Source organism: Populus trichocarpa, chromosome 12 (genome assembly GCF_000002775.5).
Source record: "Populus trichocarpa isolate Nisqually-1 chromosome 12, P.trichocarpa_v4.1, whole genome shotgun sequence".
NCBI classification, from domain to species: domain Eukaryota; kingdom Viridiplantae; phylum Streptophyta; class Magnoliopsida; order Malpighiales; family Salicaceae; genus Populus; species Populus trichocarpa.
The window spans coordinates 5,867,617-5,892,443 of NC_037296.2; the positions used below are offsets into that span (position 1 = coordinate 5,867,617).

The 24,827-nt window shown below is 34.4% G+C and overlaps 1 protein-coding gene across 1 annotated transcript; it reads left to right on the forward strand.

Moving 5' to 3' along the window:
• Positions 1-14,506: 14,506 nt before the first annotated feature.
• On the forward strand, positions 14,507-15,331 carry LOC7484703 (oleosin G). The gene has a single exon (XM_002317892.4). It carries the CDS (start codon positions 14,571-14,573, stop codon positions 15,063-15,065), a length of 495 nt encoding a protein of 164 aa, XP_002317928.1. The 5' UTR covers positions 14,507-14,570; the 3' UTR covers positions 15,066-15,331.
• The last annotated feature ends 9,496 nt before the right edge of the window (positions 15,332-24,827 follow it).

The following is a 24,827-nucleotide window of genomic DNA, read 5'->3' on the forward strand; positions in this document are numbered from 1 at the left end:
ATTATTGCTTTTACTTCAGCACCATCAAAACCGTATCTTATTATCACTACTACCATAATCGTTATCATCACCGTTCTATCACCGTAAAATATCATAGTTGTTTTATTGCCTTTGTATTTTTCACTTTACTAATTATATATCATAAAAACATTTAATATAGAATATTTCTCACATATAAAATATTTTTTAGGCAAAATAAATGCCCCTAGAATACGTTAGCCCACCTAAAGTACTCCCAAGAATCCTATTCTTTCTTGTTTCACTTTCTATGCCAACGCTTTTATTCACTGCCATGTTCTCCATCTCTCATCTTTGACCATTCAGATTTGGTTTGATTTTCGGAATTTCTTATTTGATTTTACTCAAAAACCGATTAGCATGTGAAAACCCTAAAGTCTTTTTTTTTTTAGAATGAGTAGTAACATTCATATTTAGGTCGGAATTTATTTATTTTTATTTTTTATTTTTTTTATGTCTCCATACATTGTGGGATCAAGTCAGATTAGGCGAAAGATTTTCTTTATCTATTGACACCTAACTGATCTATAAAATAAGAGTTTTGGAAATGCGGTTTCTCAAAAATTAAAAAAAATATTTTTTATTAAAAATTAATTTTTTATATATTTTATATCGTTTTGATGCGTTGATCTCAAAAATAATTTTTTAAAAATAAAAATATTATTTTAATGCATTTCGGCACGAAAAGTACTTTGAAAAATAACCGTAACCACATTCCCAAACAGGATAAAATATATAACGAATCAATCAAAATCTCTTGTATATGTTTAGAAATCCTCTGCATTCAATTATATGCATATTATTTACTGAATAACTTATATCATTTATTTAGAAAGGATACCTGACTAAAATCGTCATTTTCTTGTAATTATATATTCATAATTATAAAGTTAGGTTGGAAGCTTAGATTGATTTTTATTGGGTTCGCAAGAAATAATGCTTGTATATATTAAGAATAATTAAATAAATATTTTTTTTATTTAAAAAGCAAAATTTACCGGAAAAGTAATTTAGATGTAAGAGTTGGATAACTGGATTTGTTTCGTAAGCTTTGGGCGGGTGAAACGTTCGACGCATTCTCAGAGCCAACCGAGATGGAAACCATTCGTCTCAACATCCAACTTTTCTTTGTGGAGTGAATATTTTGGTGTTTAGGCCACCTAACGGATAAAATTCATAACAAAAAAAAAACTATGTTAAATGAGTAAATTAAATATTTAAATTAAGAAGATAACTTTATATTTTGAGAATTTAAAATAAAATGTTCTTATGTTAATTTAAAAATAAAAATATGAAAATAATGGGAAAATAAAAAAACAAAGAAAAGTAGATAAAAACCAGAAGAAAGATATAAAACGGGAAAGAAATGTTCTGAGATATAATTTAATGAAATTCAGTGTAATTAGTTTAAACTTGTTATTAAAAATGTGTTTGAATTTAAAAAATATGACTCGACAAACATAAAGGGTACAATGTAAACTCGTAGCCTGAAACTTTATAAATTATAGATAAATATGGAAGATTTTTATAAATTTGGGGGAAAAATATTTAGAAAAGCATTTGTAATTTTTAAATAAATTAATATATAGTATTACATGCGAATGACCCGGACCGCCGATATAAGTTCTATGTACAATCACATAGTTTTTAATATGAAACAGGATGAAATTTAAGGAAAATTTATATTATAAATTGGGATTAAAGTCACAAATGTATTATTTTCCTTTCTTGATCTATTTTCATACTGAGAAGACTAGGACTTTTATCTAATAGTGATCCTTTTATATCTTACTTTTTTTGGTTCTTGACCCTTCAAATTAATAATTATTTGTAGGGTTAGTAAGCTTCAACGTCAGTCTATTTTTATAATTTATAATGTAAATTTTAATCAAATAATCTTCTTAATATAATCCTTATATTTATCCTGTATTATATAAATATGTTATTATAATCACATCTAGATGAGACCCACTGCTCACTTTCTTCATTCTAATCCAATTTAATTTTGAATTAGAACAGTGGAAATGAGCAATGAGTTTATCAACTTAGCATATAAACCCTTCATTTGCATAATGAAAAAAAAAAAAAACAATTTTAATTTTGTTGATATTATGGTTGTAACTGGGATCTCCTATGCTACATCCTAGATTACAAAAATATACAAAAGTGCCTAGGTTAAAACACTATAGTAATTAATAGTAGTTTTCTTTTCTATTTCATTCCTCAAACCTTTATTTTAATTGCAGGATTTTATGTTAAAATTAATTAACAAATTTATTAAAATTTGTTTAGGCCATAAAAATTTAATAAAAGAGAATCAAAATGTAAAACAAGAAGAAATCTTATGACTAATCTTAAATCCATTAGAAAAAAGTCTATTTTATCCACCTACTTTTCTTTTTCTTACTTTATTAGTCCCTTTAGTTTTTAAAATTCTAATATTAGTCCAAAAAATAATTTTATGATTTTTAACTTTTCAGTCCTTGAGATAGAAAGAGAAAGAAGAAAATCATCTTAAAACCACTAAGAAAAGATAAAGTTAATTAATATCCACTTTTTAGCGATGAGACAAACCATTCTTGGTGTCAAGTCATCAAGAAAAGTTCAATGATGATGGTTTTTTGTATAAATATGTCTGAAAAAGTAGATTGAGTTCTGATTAGATTTTTTTTATTTAGTTGATTTTTTTAAGTGATTTTGGGGTTGATAGGTGATTTATGTAGGATTTTATGGTGTTTTAGGTGTAAATGGGTTGAAAAAATAGATTTCTCCACCAAATCCTTCTAATTTTCCAGCCATCATAGTGATGATTAAATTCTAAATAGCAGCTCCATAAATGACATGTTATCCGCATAATAAAAAAAATAGAGAAGATGTAAAAAAACCCAAGCACACTCCTAGGTTTTTTTTTAAGGCTAGACACGTTGGATTAACCCATCTATGCTTGACTTTTTTTTTATTTTTTTTCCATTAATCCTTTCTATTGAATTAACTTTGTTTTTTAAATAATGATCGATTTTTTTTAACATTTTATTGGTTGCATAGTATTTCATAGTGATTAGTTTAATTTGTCTTTAATTTTTTTACTCTTATATTTTATACAAATTACTTGTATTTCAATAAAATTTTCATAAAATTGGAAATCATTTGTTATTAACAACAACAATTAACCTCTTAGATAAAATTAATGAAAACATTTAAAATAAAAAGGATAATTGGTGTAAAACATTTGCATATACATTTATCTTTTATTTATACTACGAAGATTTTCTTTCTTCGTTAATATTTAATTAGTGTTAAAAATTATTTTTGATTTATCAATTTAAATATTCCTTAATTTATCATGTAAAACATAAATAACATCGTTTTTTTCCTAGTTAAAAAAAATATGATAAGAATTATGATTTATCAATTTAAATATTCCTTAAGCCACATAGGTTGGGCCTGAGGCCCAAGCCCACGTGTATGGGTGGCTCAAGCCCAACCCAACCCAACCCAATTTGTTAGGCTGATAAATGGTCTAACATGTCCTTTATCTTTATATATATATATATATATATATATATATATATATGATGAGGGCTAGAATGGGGTCCAACCCATGCTTTTGCCACCACTAGCTTGCCCTAGTGGTGGCTTAAAAAGAAGATTTGCCAATAACATGCATGTTACCGGCATGTCTTATTCCCATTTTTTCTTAAGCTTATACACAATCAAGAGGAGAGAACGATGTTACCTGGATGAGGTTGGCTTGTTATTGGTGGCACCACCAGTACTAGTGGTGGCTCATGGTGGTCACTAGAGGTGGAGAAAGATGACTGGTTGGGCAGCAGGAAAGGTGGTGTTTATATGACTGGTTTTTTTGCTCTCTCTCTCTCTCCCCATTTTCCTTTCGCATTTTTCATGAAATTTATCTCTATTTATAAGGCATGAAAGAGGGACATCTACTATTTATTGGGAATAAATCTTGACCCTTGATTCAAACAGGAATAATCCTAATCATTGGCCAAAAGTCACTATCACGGGTTGCAAATGCTAGTTGAGCCAACCTCTTTGGGTCAACTTTGCAACTGGTCTAGGTCTTCCATGAGACAACCTTTTTGTTTAGGTTTGGGTGCAATGACATGTCATGAGGATGACATCTTTTTTATCTTGTATGGTGAAGGTATAAGAGAGAAGAAAGGCTTGAAATGTGGCATCAGAGCTACCATTTTTGGTGTTGAAGGTTGAAGATAATGAGCAGTGGCCAGACAATGTGACGTATGGTTTTTATGTTTTTGACTTGGCATTGACCAAAACAATGTCATCCTTGAACCAAAACATGTCGTTTTGCTCAAAATATAGCCAAAACACACCGTTTCATTTATTTTTTTTGGTGTTTTGGCTTGAATTAAGTCATTAATCTACTTTTTTATTTTAGCCCTTAATCTTTTAATTTATTCAATTAAGGTCTCAATTGAATTCTGATTTCAATAATCAATTCAATTTCATACTTACAAAGCTTAAAAAATACCCCCTGATTTAAGTAAGTTTTTCAACTTGGTTTTTGGTTTTGGGTATTTTCAATTTTATTTCTAAATGATCTTTAAACTTCTAATTTTTAATTTCACTCATGTTTTCAATTGAATTGGGTCTCTAAAGTTGCGAGTCTTTTGAAAAAAGGTAATTGGTTCTGAATTTCTTTAATTTAGCCTTTAATTGAACCCTAAACTTTGTTTTTCTTTCAATTTTATCCTTGATATAACCTAATTGAGCTTAGAAAAATTAAATCTGGTCCTATAAAATTCTAATATTCTTAATTAAACCCAAATTAAGCTTTCAAATTTAATTTCACCAATTAAAAGTATAATTAAGTCATTGCACCTAATTAAATCTTTTAATTTCATCCAAATTAATTTGTAAACTTAATTAAATCATTAATTAGGCTCATGATTAAATCAAATTAGCTTATTAAAAATCTAATAAATATTTAGACTTAGTTTTTATGCAGATTCATCCAATAATTATTTCATTTGACCTTGAATCTACATTGTCTTTTCTGTCTTGAGTATATGGGTACTGTAATATCCCACATCGGCGGGTAAGGGTTTGGTAGCTGGCCTTATTATTATTGCTGGTTGTTAACATGTTATACGCGTTTTGAGGCGTTAGGCTCAGAAGTGGGCTCGCGTCACCAAGAACAAAACCGTGAGGGCGGTAAGGACCAAAACGGACAATATACAACATGTTGGGCCGGGCTGTTACATTTGGTATCAGAGCCGACCTAACTGGCTGTCTAGTTGTGCTGACGGGGTTGTCGGGCTCCTTAAGGGGGGTGGATTGTAATATTCCACATCGACGGGTGAGAGTTTGGTAGCTGACCTTTTTAGTAGTGCTGGTTGCTAACATGTTATACGCGTTTTGGGGCATCAGACTCAGAAGTGGGCTCGCGTCACCAATAACAAAACCGTGAAGGCGGTAAGGTCCAAAGCGGACAATATACGACATGTTGGGCCGGGCTGTTACAGATACAATTGGGCTTCTAATTTTGTCCAAAACTCCAGCTTGGTTCCTCCATTCATTTGAAACCTTTCTTAGTTGACTCTTGCCAAGTTGTTAGTATTTTTTTTATTTGTTTTGTTTTGAATTTTAAAAGAAAATGATAGTTTTGGGGAAAACTTAAAAATTAGGTTATGACATTATCCTCTTATTTTCTTTTAGGTATTTGATTATAAGATTTTTGTCGTGATTCCATTCATAAACTTTAATATTTTTTTTTACTTCACCTGTAACATTCTCATTTCCTTGATCAAACAAAACAATTATACTACCAAAATTTGTGGGTAAATTTTTTTTTGTCGACTTATTTAAGGTTTATTGAAATTTCTATTGAAATTTCAACAAAGTCTCCCTTATATCAGGAGGGTTTCAAATTATCGATAATTTATCCTGCACACATTTTATGCTCATTCCGCAATCATAACATATTCATATTTCATCACAACCACAATCATTACTAGTCACAAGCATAATAGCTCACATATTCATTTTTCCTTCTCATTTACAAACACATACAAAATGGTAGTCAAACACGGATAAGCAACGTTCATATTACAAGCATAAAATAGTAAAAATCTTAAGTCTCGATGATTAATATAAAGAGATACTAATACAATTCGAGTCATATAATTACTTAGGGCAAAATACATTGTCATTCATTTAATTCCTAATTCATACAAAAGGAATTAGAAACATGAATTCCCTAATTCATACAAAAGGAACTAGAAACCTAGGACACTATTCCTAATATAAAGGTAAATGACATGCAATATCAAATTATAAAAATAATTATATTAAAAGTAAAAATATAGCAGAGATGAGGGAGAGTCATAAATACATTTATCTACATATATATTTACCTACTCGATAGTACACAATCATAGTTGTCCTGGAAACCTACACTTAAATTTTTCTTTACTACATCTAGAGCCTATCATTCCATAACCCATTTATGGGTTCCCTTATACGATTATTATCTATTATTCTTTACTGGGTACACCCATCTTACTACCCTGTCCTAAATTTGAGGAGGTTATTGTCGACACTAATAATTCCTATTAGTGTCATTAGTCGCCCTTACCTGGATCGACTAATCAAATCCTTGGTAATGCCGGCACCAACTTACCGGTTGGTGCCATTAACTATTTCTAACCCAAAATAATCAATCAATTATTTTCTGCCTTACTTTGGAGATTTTTCCGGAAATGCTGATGCCAAGGTCTTTTGACATCATTAGCTTCATTCTTGGAAAGCTAATCAAATTATCCTTGGTTTGCCGATACCGACAATGTTTGTTGGTATCATTAACTATTTTTAACCCAAATAGTTAATCAAGTTCAACATTCATTATATTTCCATCAAGATGATGCCGATGTTAGCAAATCTTGCTAACATCATTAACCACCCATATTCGAGATCGACTAATCAGGTTCATAGATGGTTGTTTTGGATTCATCATTATAGTTCATTATTCGAAATTGAAGTCCATAAGTCCACAACCAAAATCAGATTTCAATCCATGTCCGTTTCATCATATCTTTCATTTCTTTAACTTTATTCGCAAGTGTTAAATTCCAAAGTAAAATAGAATACTAGTTTCACTCTTAACTAGGGAGAGTATAAGTGTGAAACACTTACCTGCCACCGATGCTCGGTTTGCGCTCCCTTGTTGTTGCTGTACTCAAGGTTGTCAAAAACATATTTTTAACACGGCACGAAAAGTGCAAAATAAACTCAAATCATAAAAACGGATAGTAAAATCACAAAGAAATTTTTTTCATACATAGTTCAAGCACCTTAAAATACATGGTTTAAATAAAAATTCATACATAGTTCAAGCACCTTAGAATACATGGTTCAAATAAAAATTCATACATAGTTTAAGTAACTTTTCATTAACTAACAATTAACAAACTTAAAACTAACTAATAACAATACATGATTCAAATAAAAATTCATACATAATAAAGAACTCACAAAACTAAAACAATAAGACTTAAATTAGTTCATCATGTTTGATATGGAATATGCATGTTGAAGAGGGCAAACTAAAGCAAGGGCTGCCCTCTACTCGAAAGGCAATCCTCTACATGTGAAGAGCCTATCCCAAAAGGAAATTCAACTAGTGAATTAGAGAACTCATGCCGCCATTCAAGAGTCGGGGAATGGTTCCAATCATTTGATGAAGAGGTTGCACAGATTACACAAACTTTTTTTTCATATTATATTTTCTTAGATTTAAGCATACACATATTTCTGCAATATTTCTTCAATCACGGGAGTGTGCCATTAATTATTTGCATGCAAGCAACAAAGGGAGGTGTTTATTGAAGAATTATAAATTCTACTATGCCAATAGGCGATGTTGAAAAATGAAGAAAGACAAACTTGATTCTTCTAAACCACTCATTCCCCTACACCAGCCCCCGGGAAAAAAAAAAGATAAAAGCAAAACAAATGCTTGTAATTTGACCTTAAAATGGCATACATATATCTATTAAGTGTCCAGGATTTGCAATTAACAATTATGCACGAGGAAAATATTTTCTTTGAACCCAAACACACAGTGGAAAGGGTTTGTCAAAATCCTCTACCCTTGATTGGCTAAAAGCCTCAAATCAAAAGTTTCCAAATCCCTACAACCTAACTCGAGAAAATGAAGAAATATATGCAAGCAAATGAATTAATGCATGCACACACATAATGTGTAGATAGCATGTTTTGAGTTACGAGAAGCATTACTTTAAAACTTTAGGTTTCTGAGAAAATAGTTACAAAAAGAAGATACAAGGACCACTGGTTATTTGATTTCCATATCCTGTATTCTCTTTAGACCTAAGTATTTGTGCTTCACTCATCATTACAAAATTGGATTTTGATCAAATTAAAAAAAATCAATAAATTATACTCTCTTTGGAAGCCCTGATAATTTTAAGCAAACAGAGTGTAAAATTGAAAATTTTGATTTATCTTCTTTTTTATTGCTAAGATTAATGTCTCAGCAACCAAACAGAACTTAGATTGGCATAATCGACTAAGCTAGCATATAAACTTTAACTCGTGTTGAGAAAATCAACTTGACATGAAACAAATGCATCCATACTGAGACTTATATTCTTGAATTGGTGGTTTGGCTTCACGTCTTCACCATCTTATTAGTCAAGTAAGAGCTAACAATGGTCCTAAATGAGAAAACAATTCAGTTGTCTACACAAAAGTCAAGCTCCCCATCCCTCCACATTGACAATTGTTTTAATTCGTCAAAACAATTAAATCTGTCAGATTACATTTCTCTTTATCTCTATAACATATTAAGAACACACTCTCTATATTAGTACAATGCATTTAAGTTCTAGTCTCAATATTTAAATCTAGAAAATTAAAGAAAGAAAACAAACCTCCTTAATATAGAAACAATTCGATCACCACAAGAATAGATAAGCAAAGTTCACTCTTTATTACTTGCTGAAAATGAGCTCATATTTTCTTTGCACTTTTTGACAACTGGAAATCATTTGGAATAGACATAGAGTGGAAATGACAGTAAGGGGGTTTAAGACTAACATTCTCATACCAAAATTAATTAGTTTCCCTAGTATTGATCAACTAAGAAGACTAATTCAAAAGTCGCATAAACAAATAAACTTTAAAGTTGCAGAATGTAGATCACTCACCAGATTAATCGATTTGCTTCTAGAAGTACAAGTCAGTGGAATTTTGGAGAATGAAGAGGATGTTGTCGCCCGTTGGTGAGTGAAGAAAAAAAGAGAGGCCTGAAGGTGAAATAGAGGCTAAGAGGTAGATTGTAGTGATGGATTGATGGCTTGTTTTGGAACATTCAACAGTCAACATTGAAGGACTTTGAGGAAGAGAGCCTTGGCCACTGCCCGCTAGGGTTAATGTGGAATTGTGGAATATGGAGGCTAAGTTTTTCAACTTTTTGGTGTAGTTACTTGTTACACGTAAAAATGGAATAAACAATATGAGAAGAGGGAATTTAAAATACCGTTAAGTCAAACGGTGCGTTTTGATATTTCAGTTATAGTCAATACTATGCGTTTAATATTCAAGTGTAAAAGCCACGTGCCGAAGAGCACAAGCTTATAATCGTAAGAAGGAAGAAACTGTTATATATAGTAGAATTCTGTTGCTAGCAAGGGACATGAAATGAGAATGATATAACAAATTCCTTAATCTTCGGAACACACCCTTTATCTCTCTCTCACTCTTTCTTCTACATTCTTTACCAACAATCTGTGTAATTCCTTTCCCTTACCTGCCATTGCTATCATCTTCTTATTGTTCATTAATTCTGACAGTGATATTACTGTCAAGTGTTCATAATCCTAAAAGATTGCTCCAAGTGGTATCAGAGCAGCATCTTTCGACTCGACAATGCCACCCGAGATGAGGTCCCAAAATGCCAGGAAGGCAGATGAACCCAACAATCCGGAGCAGGCTTAAGCGTATGATCAAATACAACAACAACTTAATGACACCAGGGCAGATACTATATACGTTTTCACGAGCTTAAGGAGGTCCTTGATGCCCTTGTCTTTTGTGTAGATTCAATCTTGCAGAACACTCAACTCTCTGCCAGTGAAACCAATTCACACAAGGTGCCCCAACAATAACCACCTGCACCTCAGTACACTACTGCGAGAGACTTCTCAGTTAAGTTCAATGGAACCAATGAAGGTACACCTCCCTATTATTCCCTGCGTAGGCCAAAACGAGAGTTCCCTGTCTTTGAGGGGAATGATGTACTCAAATTGATTTATAAATGCAATCAGTATTTTGATGTGGAAGAGGTTGCTGAGCATGATAAGCTCAAATTGGCCTCTTACTACCTGGATGGGATGGCTTTGTGTTGGCACCAGAATTTCATGAGAAGTTTGGGGGGACAGGTAGTGCCTTGGCCAGAGTACGTAGAAGCCTTATGTTGTAGGTTTGGGGGGGTAAAGAAATCCATTAGAAGAAGTCATTGAGTTAAAACAAAAAAACGACTTGGAAACTTACATAAAGGACTTTGACATCTTGTGGAACTGATCAGAGATTTCTTAAAAAAATGCACTGGTATTTTTTATAGGAGGATTGGAAGTGGAGGTCAAGAATCTGATAAAAATGTTTGAACAAAAAACTCTCAAACAAGCTTATACTCTTACCCGTTTACAGGACAATACACTCACCCACCGGCGCTACAGCTCAAATCCTACAAAACAAACCTACCAACCCATTGCATATGCTCATCAAAGTAAACCATACACTCCAACCAGCTACAACAAAAACCTATCAGGATCTTCCAGCAATACCTCTAAACCATTTTCCAATGGCTTGCTACCCACTCCCCCACCCTATAACACCAACCCAATCAACAGAACCACTAGACCTATCAGAAACAAGGACTTAGACGAGAGAAGGGCTAAGGGTCAATGTTTCTGGTGTGATGAAAAATTTATTCCTTGCCATCGGTGTCAGAACAAAAGGTTGTACTCCTTATGTATTGTTGAAAAGGATGGAGAGTGTAGTGACGGGGACGAGGTGATTGAAGAAGAACATGTCACTCATAACCCACACCTTTCTCTCAATGCCTTAGAAGGGGTAGCAGGACTAAATACCTTAAGAGTCACTGGCAGGGTGGAAAAACAACCCTTGTTTATTTTGGTTGATTCAAGCAGCACCCATAACTTCATTAGCAACCAGATGGCAGAAAGGTTACATTGCAGACTCACCAGCATTAAAGCATTGATTGTACAGGTTGCTGACGGGGGACTCATGATTTGTTATTCTGTGTGCAACAACTTTCAATGGTCAATGCAGGGAGTGTCTTTCGAGACTGATGTGTACACGCTGGACCTCCAAAATTGTGATATGATCTTGGGTATCCAGTGGTTAGCTAAACTGAAAACCATTGTCTGCAATTATGAGGAGATGTGGATGACATTTATATGGCAGGGCCAAGAAGTTTGCATCAAGGGGGACAAACCAACACCAGTGGAGACTATTCAAGTAGAGTAACTCAATGGCCTGTTATGTAACACCAGCCTGATAGCTGAAATTAGCCTTTGCAGCCTACACAACATTGATAGTACAGGCAATGAAGAACAACCAATGTCTACCAAGTTACAGCCATGTGCTCTTCACCACACTGGTTTGACAGCCTTACAGGCGAGCTACCAAGAGATTTTTGAGGAACCTAAACACCTGCCACCTCCTCGCAGCCATGATCACCAGATACCTTTGAATGAGGGTACTGATCCCGTGAACCTCAGACCCTACAGACATTCCAGCTTACAAAAGGATGTGGTAGAGAAGATGATTCAAGAAATGCTGGATTCAGGAACTATTCAACACAACCGTAGCCCTTTTGCTTCTCCCATAGTTCTAGTCAAGAAGAAGGATGGGTCCTGGCGGCTCTACATTGACTATAGGGCGCTGAACAAACTCACTGTGAAGGATAAGTTTTCTATTCCCCTAATCGACGAGCTCTTAGAAGAATTGGTTGGGGCCACTATCTTTTCTAAGATAGACCTCAGATCGGGTTATCACCAAATCTGAATGTCTCCTGAGGATGTTTACAAGACAGCATTTAAGTCACATAATAGGCACTATGAGTTCCTGGTCATGCCCTTTGGCTTGACAAATGCCCCAGCAACATTCCAAAGTTTGATGAACGAGATCTTTTGGAGTTACTTGCGTAAGTTTATCATTGTTTTCTTTGACGATATCCTCATCTATAACAACACCTTGTCCGACCATTTAGAAGAGGGAATTTAAAATACCGTTAAGTCAAACGGTGCATTTTGATATTTCAGTTATAGTCAATACTATGCGTTTAATATTCAAGTGTAAAAGCCACGTGCCGAAGAGCACAAGCTTATAATCATAAGAAGGAAGAAACTGTTATATGTAGTAGAATTCTGTTGCTAGCAAGGAACATGAAATGAGAATGATATAACAAATTCCTTAATCTTTGGAACACACCCTCTATCTCTCTCTCACTCTTTCTTCTACATTCTTTACCAACAATCTGTGTAATTCCTTTCCCTTACCTGCCATTGCGATTTTGAACTCGATTTCACAAGTTTATATATATATATATATATATATATATATATATATATATATATATATATATATAAACTTGTGAAATCGAGTTCAAAATCACGATTTCAACCGATTTCAATCAATTTCAACGATTTAATACAATTTTACTATGATTTTATCACTTTTCGAGTTTTTAATTCGATTTAACACGATAAGCATGTGTTGAGTCGTAAAATCATACAATTTTATGAGTTAACTCGTGATTTTAACAACATTGGTTGTACTCCTCCCACGGTTCCTTCTGAATCCACAAGTACACCACATTAGTTCATGTCCAATTTACAGTTCGCAAATAGCAAGGCAATAACAACAACATTTACTCTTTGCGTTCCGTTATCTTAAATCATTACGCATATTATCAAATTCATTTTCAAAATTGGTTTATTCCCTTTCAGTGTCAAGGTACGACGTTACAAAATTCTGGTGGGAAGGAAACAGGGTTCTGCCCCTATCGCGGCTAAACTTTCCCATTTTATCAATCTCGTTGAATCTACTAGCAGGGGCGGCAACTCGACCTTTCCTCATATATTTACCAATATCTGGAGCTCTAAAGCTCTAAATCAAGTGATGTTGTATTCGTTGGAAAGCTAACATCTCTGGCTACAATTTCTATAAGAGATATTTCCCATATTTTTATCGTTCTGAGGCCCAAATCTCCTCCAGAACAGGAGTGACGAATCTGCACAGATTTCGTTGGCGATTCCTAAGTGAGTTTTCCGCCAACCTCCTTTCTCCTTTTCTTCTACGACATTTATTTTCTATGTTTTCCTACATTTTATGATTTCTCCCATGCCGAAATCATGAGCTATACCTATGGTTAATAATTTCATCTTCGCTTCACATAACACGCATCAAACTCGTGAAGTCCCCTACTCTCAAATTTTTTCACACTTTTCTCTATTAGTGAGCTTTCCACTACAATTAGTTCATGCATCAAGGTCATATAATACACCAGAATTCTTCTTCCCTCCCCTCAATTGACTCTTGACTGAACTTGACCTAAAGGAACTAAGGGTTCCCTTTTTCTTTCTAGTCAATTTTTTTCTTGCTTCATTCACCCATTGTTCACATCATATACATACTATAAGTGTTCATCAACATAAATTTCAGAATTCCCTTCTTCCCCCATTCAATCCTCACATGGTCAACGGCTCAGAACATCTTATATTAGCTCAACTAACTTCATTCTAACAATTTCTACACTTTCCTCAAATTTTCATTAAAGAACCTTAATTTATAAAATCTGAAATTGATAGATAATTCTTAATTAATTGTTAAAGTGTTTTCCCCATTAACACACTCAGGTTTACTTTACTCATTTTTTTTTAATTGTTTTTGTGACGCGCTTGGTTAAATTAATATATATATATATATATATATATATATATATATATATATATATATATATATATATATTATCATGATCACCTTTTTTTTCTTGGTTCAATGCATCTAATGTAGTTAGATAAAATAAGCTTATTTAACCCAACTAAATTTATTATCCAAATCACAATCACAACCTTTTCTCACTTTTATAATACACATTTGCAGTCTCTTAACATTTTTTTTTAAGCTAAGAATTTTTTCCCATCATGCGGCCTAGCACGGATCGTGGACTAGTACAATCTACATACAAATGATCTAAAGACCGCATGTCACTAATAACAAACACAATAAATATATTTGCCCATACCACACCCAAATCTCGAGAGAGAAAAGGTCAGTAACAAAATCCAAATGTAGGAGCTCTAAGATTCCACCCTTCCACGTGTGCTTTTGCATGTCTCCAAATCCAAACACGTGTCCCATCCATACAAAATAAACCAAACCAAATTCTATTTACCACCCTTCAGTAAACCCGTACTTGCTGTCTTCATCTCTCTCTTTCTATCCACAAAATCTCCCTAATGGCTGACCGTGCCCCTACCCAGAGAGCTACAAGACCCACCACCACTCCCACCACCCACAATGGCTCTACATTTCTACGTAAACTCCAAGTCCATATCGGATCAAACTCAAGCCAACTTGTTGGTTTGTTGACTCTTATCATCTCCGGCTCCATTCTCCTTCTCCTTACAGTGATCACTGTCACAGGATCAGTACTCGGGTTGACCCTTTTAACTCCTTTGATCATCATTTCAAGCCCCATATGGATCCCTATAGGCATAGTCCTCTTCTTTGTTGTTGCTGGGTTCTTATCTTTTTGCGGGTTCGGATTGGCCGTCGTGGCTGGATTGTCATGGGTGTATAAGTATTTTAGAGGGTTGAATCCACCTGGGTCGGACCAGGTCGATTATGCTCGTAACAGAATCTACGATACAGCGAGCCATGTGAAGGACTACGCCAGGGAGTATGGTGGGTACTTGCAGAGCAAGGTGAAGGATGCGGCTCCTGGTGCCTGACAAGCTGGTTAATTAGTGGTGGCCGGCAGGGTTTGGGTTCTGCTGAACTGGATTTGGGCAAACCGGGCGTCTTTATCTCTCTCTACTTAATTAACTTTTTTTTTTTCGTGATGTTGTCTATTTGATTTGGTGGCATTTACTTTTCTTCGTGTTGATGGAATCATGGAAAGGGTGTCTGTTTGTGTCTATTTATAGCTTGGAGTTTGGCATATTATTATTTGTTTAATATTTTTGAACAACTTTATGAATTAATTGTTTAATGGAAATTCATAAACTATCACATTTCCTGAGCAATCTCATGGTAAGTAATTTAGAAGAAGACAATGCCAGCAATCCAGAAGAAGAACAATATATGAATACTATCTAGGGTGAAAAAAAGCACACAATAAAAGAGATTAATCGAGGCTAAACCGACATATATATCATAATCCTGAGCCGTGGTGGAGCCAAGGGATTTCAGTCCAAATTATTACTTGCAAAAAATATCAAGTGGAAAATCTTGATTTTGATTCTAAAATAGAAGTTCTTATTCGATGAACGATTACAATTCATTAAAGTTTAAGAGATCTGAGAAGGATTCTTTGTTTTGGTATTAAATTTATATGAATATTTAGCATTACTACTTGACATTTCAATAAATTAAAACATTATACCTCACTATTACTATGAACGAAAAACAATTTAAAAAAACACATACATCATAATATTAAATACTTATTTAATATCACTATCCACATGCAATCACACAATCTATTACTATACAATAATTTTTCTAAGAAGACTAAAAGTATCTTTTTTTTTTCTTTTTTTTCTCTATTGTTATTTGCCATTCTCAAGTTATCTTAAAAACAATATCAATCACCAATCTCTCCATTAATAGCATAACAAAACACCACAATCAATAACAAACATTAACCTATCCATCAATAATATAATAACCAATAACTCACCAGTAGATATTTGCAATTCTACTCACCACGAGGTAACTGCAATGCCATTCACCACGCTCCACGAGGTAAGCTAACATGGCCAAGGTGTATAAATATTTCGGGTCACAAAGTAAGTAGTGAAATACAAGTTTATTCGACAATACGAAACACACAATATTCATAGATACTCTCTCCCACTCTCTTTACTCTCATATACATTATTTATCTCCTACAATTTACTTACTTAAGAATCGAAGGGTTTACTATTCCGATAATGAACTTGTCTTGTAGGGATTTCTAAGACCAATAACAAAACCTACATTCAAGACCTAGCACTTTCAACCTATGAGCAAGACATGGAAAGCTCAAATCCAATATGAAGTTTTCATAACTTCATTAGTTGTGTCGTTTATGAAAAACTAAACAAAAGTTGGTTCATTCTCATTTCTCACATTAACAGAAATGCTTTACATGGTTGACAACTTAGAAAATCCAAGAAATAGGAGTGTCACCAACCTACTCACCATAGGTACTTTTCTAGATCTCTACCAACTCTTCTATCAAGTGAAGGTGCTCAATGTCAACAAGTTATAAAACAACAATTTCTTCACTCTGTCATTCCCTTAATAAAAAATACAAAACATAGCTCCATTGCATGCACCATTAAATGAACAAAGACAAATCTAATTATCTAAAAAAACAGGATAAAACAACGTGTAAACAAGTAGGCATGAGAACACTCGTACTCTAACTCTTTAAAAGTGTCATTCATACCATAAAGAGCATTTCACAACAAGTCCTAGATATAAGAATGGCTATAACAATCAATCTCCCTCTAAATTTTACTCACATAGTCCCCGTTTAAAAAGACCTCGACACAAGATGAGATTTGTAACTACATGAGCTCCTAACAATGAATATTGTCCCATCCAATTGGGGGATTCTTCATTTTATTGACAAGTGTCACATACTCATCTCTCCCAAGATTATGTATCCGTCAAGGCCAATTTAGGCAATTACAATGGGCTTACAAACTCAAGAGAGCACATACAAAACATACAAAGCATCTTAGATCTTGTAACACAAGATAATGATGCCGGGTGCAAAGTTCTTATAGTAATACTTTATGGATATGCTTAGGTATGGTACCATAACCTAGATCTTAACTTCATCTTTAACTTCATGATCTTAGTGCCAAATTCATCTCCCACTTCGGTATAAGCATACCAGTTAAGAAGAGCATCACTAAACTCTTCTTCATCACACAATAAGAAGATGAAATCAACATAGCATGTCTTCTAAGGCTTAACGAGAAAATACTGAACATGAAAGTCTACTCGAACCTATTTTCATTAAAGCCTTGATTAGTAACGTCTACAATTATTCTTATGATAACGATTGTATATTCTCCCCTCATGAACTCTTCTTAATGTGAAACAAATGATGAAAAACCATATTCAAGTACAAGAAATGAGTGTGACCAAACAAGAACACCCTCATTTCTAGCTATAAAAAGCAAAATCTCTTTAAAGCCATCAATCTCCTAGAAGTACAAAGACATTAAAAAAGAATATTAAGAGATCCATTCATTATCAACTGACATTTTATAAGCTTATGACCACATCTTTGATCACCATACATGTTGAGGTATTGGTTGCTATCAAGAGAAAAGAGTTTGTACGATATCAACCTCTTATAAAGAATGTCGCCAACATATGGAACCTTAGCAAATTTAATTTCCTTTACCACAACAACGATCATGATACTAAGAAATGTTATACCCTAAAAAACAAGATCGAAAGTTTGATCTCTAAGGGTTATCTCAAACAATTTTATAAAAAAAGAAATGTAACCCGGACAAATAGGGAAATATCCATATAGTGCATTACCCAAGATCAAATAATCTTTAGAAATTGTATCTCTATTTGCATGAGAAAATCTTTTGAACTTTTTAATAAAAACAATAGTGTTTCTCCATGTCTTTAATGAAGTCTCGACATCTCTATATGAACTCTTCATGTCTCCAAACAGATCTTCATATTTCTAATAAAATCTCCACAACAACATCTTTATTTTTCCAATGGAAAATCTCAATGTCTTCATAAGAATCTCCACGTCTCCATGTAACATTTCCCTACATGATGCTTTGACACTAATTTCATGATCGCAAAGCATTCTCTATTTTTTACTTAACGATGTTCTCTGCTCTAAGAAAAATAAACAAACTAATTGAACTCTTATCTATCTTACAGTCACGTTAATAAAAGCCATGATAAGAAAACATGACATGTATGAGACGTTATATGTATTTTTAAGTTCTTACATGTCAAATCTTAAATTTTATCAAGATTATCAAAATACATATATGATATTTTTCATAAACAAAAATTCAATAAAATCACAATACTATCAACCACAATCATAAGAAAATAACCACATCAATGATTAATTAAGCGAATCAAATAAAAATTATCAAGAAGTTTAGGGACTGAGCTATTACTTTGAGATAGAACTCATTCTTATAATATCATATATTTATTATAATTTTTTTTTGTCTCAATTATTTTAGGTTAAAAGTATGCAAATCAATTTTTTTAAAAAAGAAAATAAAAAGAAAATTCTCATAATAAATAAGAACATATCCATTTTATCTTTATATAAATATACATGCATTTCATGTGCGTGTGTGTTTTTTATTTTTTAGATTGGATATTGATTTTTGCCCTTGCACACACTACATAACTCTTTTAGCACACATTATTTTTAGGTTAGCATGAGAAATATAAACCTCACATTCTCAAATCTTTAAGTATGATAGGTTTGGTCTCTTACTCTTTTATATTTCATGATATAAAATCTTATATTGATGTTAGCTAAGTAATCCATCTTATTGAGGTCCATGCTAACTAGTGGGTTACTGCGTATTCTTTTTCTTTATTTCTCATGATGAATATACTATACTAGAATTGTAGAGGAGCCAATAACATTAAATTTTGCTCAATCATGCATGATTTTAGAAGAATTTATAGGTTAAACATTTTGGCATTTGCCGAGCCTAGGGTCTCTGGGAAAGGGGCTGATAAAATTATAGAAAAATTGAAGTTTGATTCAATTTTAGAGAGTTGAGGCTCAGTGTGGATTAGGGGGGTCTTTGGTTACTGTGGGATAAAGTTTAAGTTTATATAAAGATCTTACAGCACTCTCGGTGCTTCATACATACAATTGCCAATGGTAGGGGTGGGGAGCCTTGGCTCTGTACAGTGGTTTATATCCATCCTAGTGAAGTTGAAGAGAGAATGCTTTGAGCAACTCAGAACCCTATCCCAATCAATCTCTTCTCCTAGGCTTGAGGGTATTCAATGGGCTTTAACTCAAGGAGACAACCTGTTTGAGTAAGATGTAGAAAGAAAACTATCGGATGAATTCAACCAGATTCTAGCTCGAGGAAATTCATTGGTTTCAAGAATCAAGATGCCAATGGATATGCTTTGGGGACAAGAACTCTTCATCCTTCCATACAAAGTCTGTGATTAGAAGACAAAAGAAAAGACCAAGGCATTGAAAGATACAAGTAATCATTGGATATGGGATGAGGAAATGCTGAAAGGAATGGAAGTGGAGATTTATAAGCAACTCTACACAGTGCAGGATAACTCCGGGCAGTCATTTCCATTAAGAGGTATGTTCCCAAATTAAATAATCTGAGTAAAGAGCTACTGATTAATGTGGTTATTATGGATAAGGAGATTAGAAAAACATTGTTTGATATGAAGCCATACACAGCTTCAGGTCCAGATGGATACCGGCCTTTCTTTTAGCAGTCACAATGGAATGCGCCTGGACCCACTGTGTGCAGTTTCCTCCGGCAAGTTGCCTTTGGATCGGTTAATTTGGCTACAATCAACCAGACCTTTCAGAGCCAACTGTTCCTACATCCAAATATAAAGCTGAGTTCTAATGATAATGGAAATAAAGTGATTGAAGGAAGAAACGTCAAGCAACATCATGGCCAACCTGGAACAACAAATCCAAAAAAAAAATGGAACAATGCGAATTTAGTAAAAGAAATAGGTCGCGCTTTACTGTGATGCTTGTGGGTAAATCAGCCTCACCTGCATTTTACATAATCTGAAATCATGAGCTAACACAATAAAAGTCAAGCAGCAAATAACATCTTTCCATCCTGCATATACTCATGGAAATCAATCTCATAGAGAGAGCTTATCCCTATCTTTCAGCACCTAATGAATAGGAAGAAGTTTAGGAAGTTATGGGGAAAAAAAAACAATATGCATGCAGAAATTCTTTTGAATTGACTCTAAAAAAGAAGACGGTGCTACCAAAGTCAACAATATTGGGTACCAATTCGGTGCCACTTGTAGCACCAATTGGTGTCTCTTGTCTTTTGCAAGACAAAAGGCTGGATGCTTGCCTATAAATAGGCAATGCATTCAAGCCTTAAACACACCAAGGTTGAGAGCAAGAAGAGAGAAGGTAGAGAGAGAGTAATCCCACAAAGTTGTGAGGTATTTGTGAGAGAGTAAGTGAGGTGTTTTCTCCTAGTAATAGAGAGATTTCAGTTGTTCTCTTATTAGTAGAGAGAGGTTGTAATTCCCACATTACTTAGTAAAATCCTTCTATACTGCATTTCATGTTTGCATGCTAGTATCCTAACAGTGGTATTAGAGCTCTTAGTTGGTGTTGTTAATACACAAAAGTTATTCATGTATACGGTTACTATTCACGTCTACGATAGTATTCACCTACACGGTACTATTCACATACGTTACTGTTGGTGTATAAAGAAAGTCAGTATGGTGACTAAATACAGTCTAAGAAGTTCTATATAAGGAGATTAGGTTTTAAACGAGACCGTTTGTGACCCCTCCAATCTTTCCTGGGAACTTACTTAGTTAAGTATTATTCACACGATACTATTTCTGTATACGTTGCAGATTAGTGAAACGGTGATAGCTGAATAGATCACGGTGAATAAAATGACAGCAAAGTACGAGATTGAGAGGTTCAAGGGGAGCAATTTCTCACTATGGAAAATGAGAATCAAGGCAGTTTTAAGAAAGATAATTGCTTGGCAGCAATTGGAGATAGACCTGCAGAGATCACTGATAATGCAAAATGGAATGAGATGGATGGCAATGCTATTGCTTACATACATTTAGCATTAGCTGATGAAGTATTATCAAGTGTGGCGGAGAAGAAAACAGCTAATGAGATATGGGAAACTCTGATAAGCTATACGAGTCCAAGTCTTTGCACAGTAAGATTTTCTTAAAGCGGAGACTTTATACCCTTCGAATGACAAAAACCACGTTGGTGACTAACCACATCAACACAATAAGAACTCTATTTTCATAACTCACTACGTTGGGTCAACAAATAGAGGAAAATGAACGTGCAGAGCTTCTACTTCAAAGTCTTCCTGATTCGTATGATCAACTCATTATCAACTTGACCAATAATATCCTCTCAGACTATTTAGTCTTCGATGATGTTGCAGCCACTATCTTGGAAGAAGAAAATATACAAAAAAACGAAGGAGACATAAATAGTTCAAACCAAGCAGAGGCGTTGTTGATGTCAAGAGGAAGATCAACGGAACATGGCTATAGTGGGAGTCAAATGCAAGGGAGGTCCAAATCAAGAAGTAAGAAGACTATGAAATGCTACAACTGTGGCAGAAAAGGGCACTTCAAAAGGGATTGTTGGTTTAAAAAGGGTATAGAGAACATTACAGAGTCATCAAAACCTCAAAGATATGTTGCAAGCACCTCAGAAGATGGCGATGTTTTATATAGTGAAGCAGTGACAGTCTCTACAGATAGAAAAGAGCTCACTGAGGTTTGGTTAATGGATTCAGGAGCAACATGGCGTACAACTCTTAATCGAGATTGGTTTCATACATATGAACCCATCTTTGAAGGCTCGGTGTTCATGGGTAATGATCATGCTCTAGAGATTGCTGGCATTGGCACCATCAAATTGAAGATGTATGATGGCTCAATTCATACTATTTCAGGAGTGCGATATGTGAAAGGTTTAAAGAAGAATCTTTTATCTGTGGGACAATTTGATAGTCTTGGCTGTAAGATTCGAACAAACAATGGAATCATGAAAATTGTCAAAGAAGCGCTGGTGGTTTTAAAGGCAAGAAAGATAGTTGCAAACTTGATTGTAGAAACACATCATGAGGCAGATGCGTCAATCGCATTAGCCAGTCCTACAAAAGAGAAGACGATGATGTGGCATAAAAAACTAGGCCACATGTCAAAGAAAGGTTTGAAAATTCTCTCTGATCAGAAGTTACTCCTTGCGCTTACAAAGGTTACTTTACCCTTTTATGAGCATTATGTTACAAGTAAACAACACAGGTTAAAGTTTGGCACATCAACAACTAAGAGCAAATGTATCTTAGACCTGATTCATTCTGATGTTTGGCAAGCACCAGTTATATCCTTGGGAGGAGCAAGATACTTTGTATCATTTATAGATGATTTCTCCAGGAGATGTTGGGTGTATCTAATTAGAAGGAAGGTAGATGTGCTCGCAGTCTTTAAAACCTTCAAAGCGCGGGTAGAACTTGAATCTGAAAAGAAGATCAAGTGTTTGAGGACTGATAATGGAGGAGAATATACCAGTGATGAATTTGATAACTTCTATCAATATGAAGGTATCAAAAGGTAGTTCACAATGGCATACACTCCACAACAAAATGGAGTGGCAGAGCGGATGAACAAAACTCTATTGGAAAGAACAAGAGCAATGTTGAAGGCTGCAGGTCTAGGAAAGCCATTCTGGACAGAAGCAGTCAATACCACCTGTTATGTGATAAATCGATCTCCATCAACTGCAATTGAGATGAAGACATCGATGGAGATGTGGACTAGAAAGCCAGCTGATTATTCTCGATTGCATATATTTGGAAGTTCTGTGCACGTGATGTACAATACTTAAGAAGTTAGCAAGCTGGATTCAAAATCCAGAAAATGTGTATTCTTGGGATATGCTAATGGAGTAAACGGGTATCGCTTGTGGGATCCCACTACCCACAAGGTAGTCATAAGTAGAGATGTCATATTTGCAAAAGATAAAATGCAAATGGAAGAACATAATAGCATTTTAAAGGAGACTACAACAGTCCAGATGGAAAATACTCAGAATCATATTTCTTCTGAAGCAGCACTAGAGCATGAAGAACAAGAACAAAAAGAGTCTGAAACTCCTGAAGTTCGACGGACAACTCGTAAAAGAAGACCACCGACTTAGCATTCAGAATATATTACTAAGAGCAACATTGCATACTGTCTTTTAACGGAGGATGGAGAGCCATCAAATTTTCATGAGGCTATAAAAAGCACAGATGTATCCATGTGGATGACAACAATGCAAGAAGAGATTAAAGCTCTACACTAGAATAACACTTGGGATCTTGTTCCGCTACCACAAGGAAGGAATGCCATTGGCAACAAATGGGTTTACAAGATAAAGCGTAATGACAATGATCAAATGGAGCGGTATCGTGCAAGATTGGTGGTGAAAGGATATGCTCAGAAAAAAGGAATAGATTTCAATAAGATATTTTTTCCAGCGGTACTACTTACTATAATCAGAGTAGTCTTGGCGATGTGTGCTATATTTGATCTTCACTTAGAGCAGGTAGATGTGAAAACTGCATTTCTTCATGGAGAACTTGAAGAAGAAATTTATATACTCCAACCAGAAGGTTTTGCTGAATTGAAGGCACAATTGGCTAGGGAGTTTGATATGAAAGGACTTGGGACTAGCAAACAAGATTCTAGGGATGCAAATTCACCGAGACAGAAGTAAGAGGAAGATTTGGTTTTCTCATAAGAATTATTTGAAGAAAATCTTGCAACGTTTCAACATGCAAGATTCTAAGCCAATTTCCACCCCACTTCTTATTAACTTCAAATTATCCTTAAGTATGTCTCCTAGCAATAAAACAGATAGGATGGAGATGTCTCGAGTACCATATGCATCAGCAGTGGAAAGTTTAATGTTTGTCATGATATGTACAAGACCAGACATTGCACAAGCAGTGGCAGCAGTTAGTCGATACATGACAAATCTTGGTAGAGAGCATTGGAATACTATTAAGAGGATCTTGAGATACATCAAGGGTACCTCTGATGCCGCATTACGTTATGGAGGATCAGAATCTACTGTCAGAGATTATGTTGATTCAGATTTTGCTAGCGACCTTGAGAAAAGAAAATCCACTATAGGCTATGTGTTCATAATTGCAGGAGGAGTTGTGAGCTGGGTCTCTAAACTTTAGACTGTTATAGCATTATCCACAACAGAAGCTGAGTACATGGCAACTACACAAGCTTGTAAAGAAGCAATATGGATGAAGAAACTTATAGAGGAGCTCAGGCACAAATAAGAGAAGATTCTTTTGTATTGTGATAGTCAGAGTGCCTTGTATATTGCAAGGAATCCAGCGTTTCATTTAAGAACAAAACACATAGATATTCAGTATCACTTTGTTCACGAAGTGGTGGAAGATGAAAGTGTAGATTTTTAGAAGGTTCACAGAAAGGAAAAACCCAGCAGATGCTTTGATCAAACCAGTCAACACTGACAAGTACATATGATGCAGATCCTCTTATGGCCTAGCAGAAATGTAAGCAACATGAAGATGGCAAGTATAGAAAGGATAGAAGAATCATAGATGATCAAGGGTGAAGACTTGATTAAATCATCAAAGTCTTCAAGTGGGAGAATGTGAAGCCAGCTGGACAGCAATTGGTGCTGCCAATATCAACAATGTTGGGCACCAATTCAGTGCCAC

What these genes read in the sequence shown, in the direction of transcription:
- LOC7484703 (XM_002317892.4), top strand. Translation starts at nt 14,571, where the DNA reads ATGGCTGACCGTGCCCCTACCCAGAGAGCTACAAGACCCACCACCACT.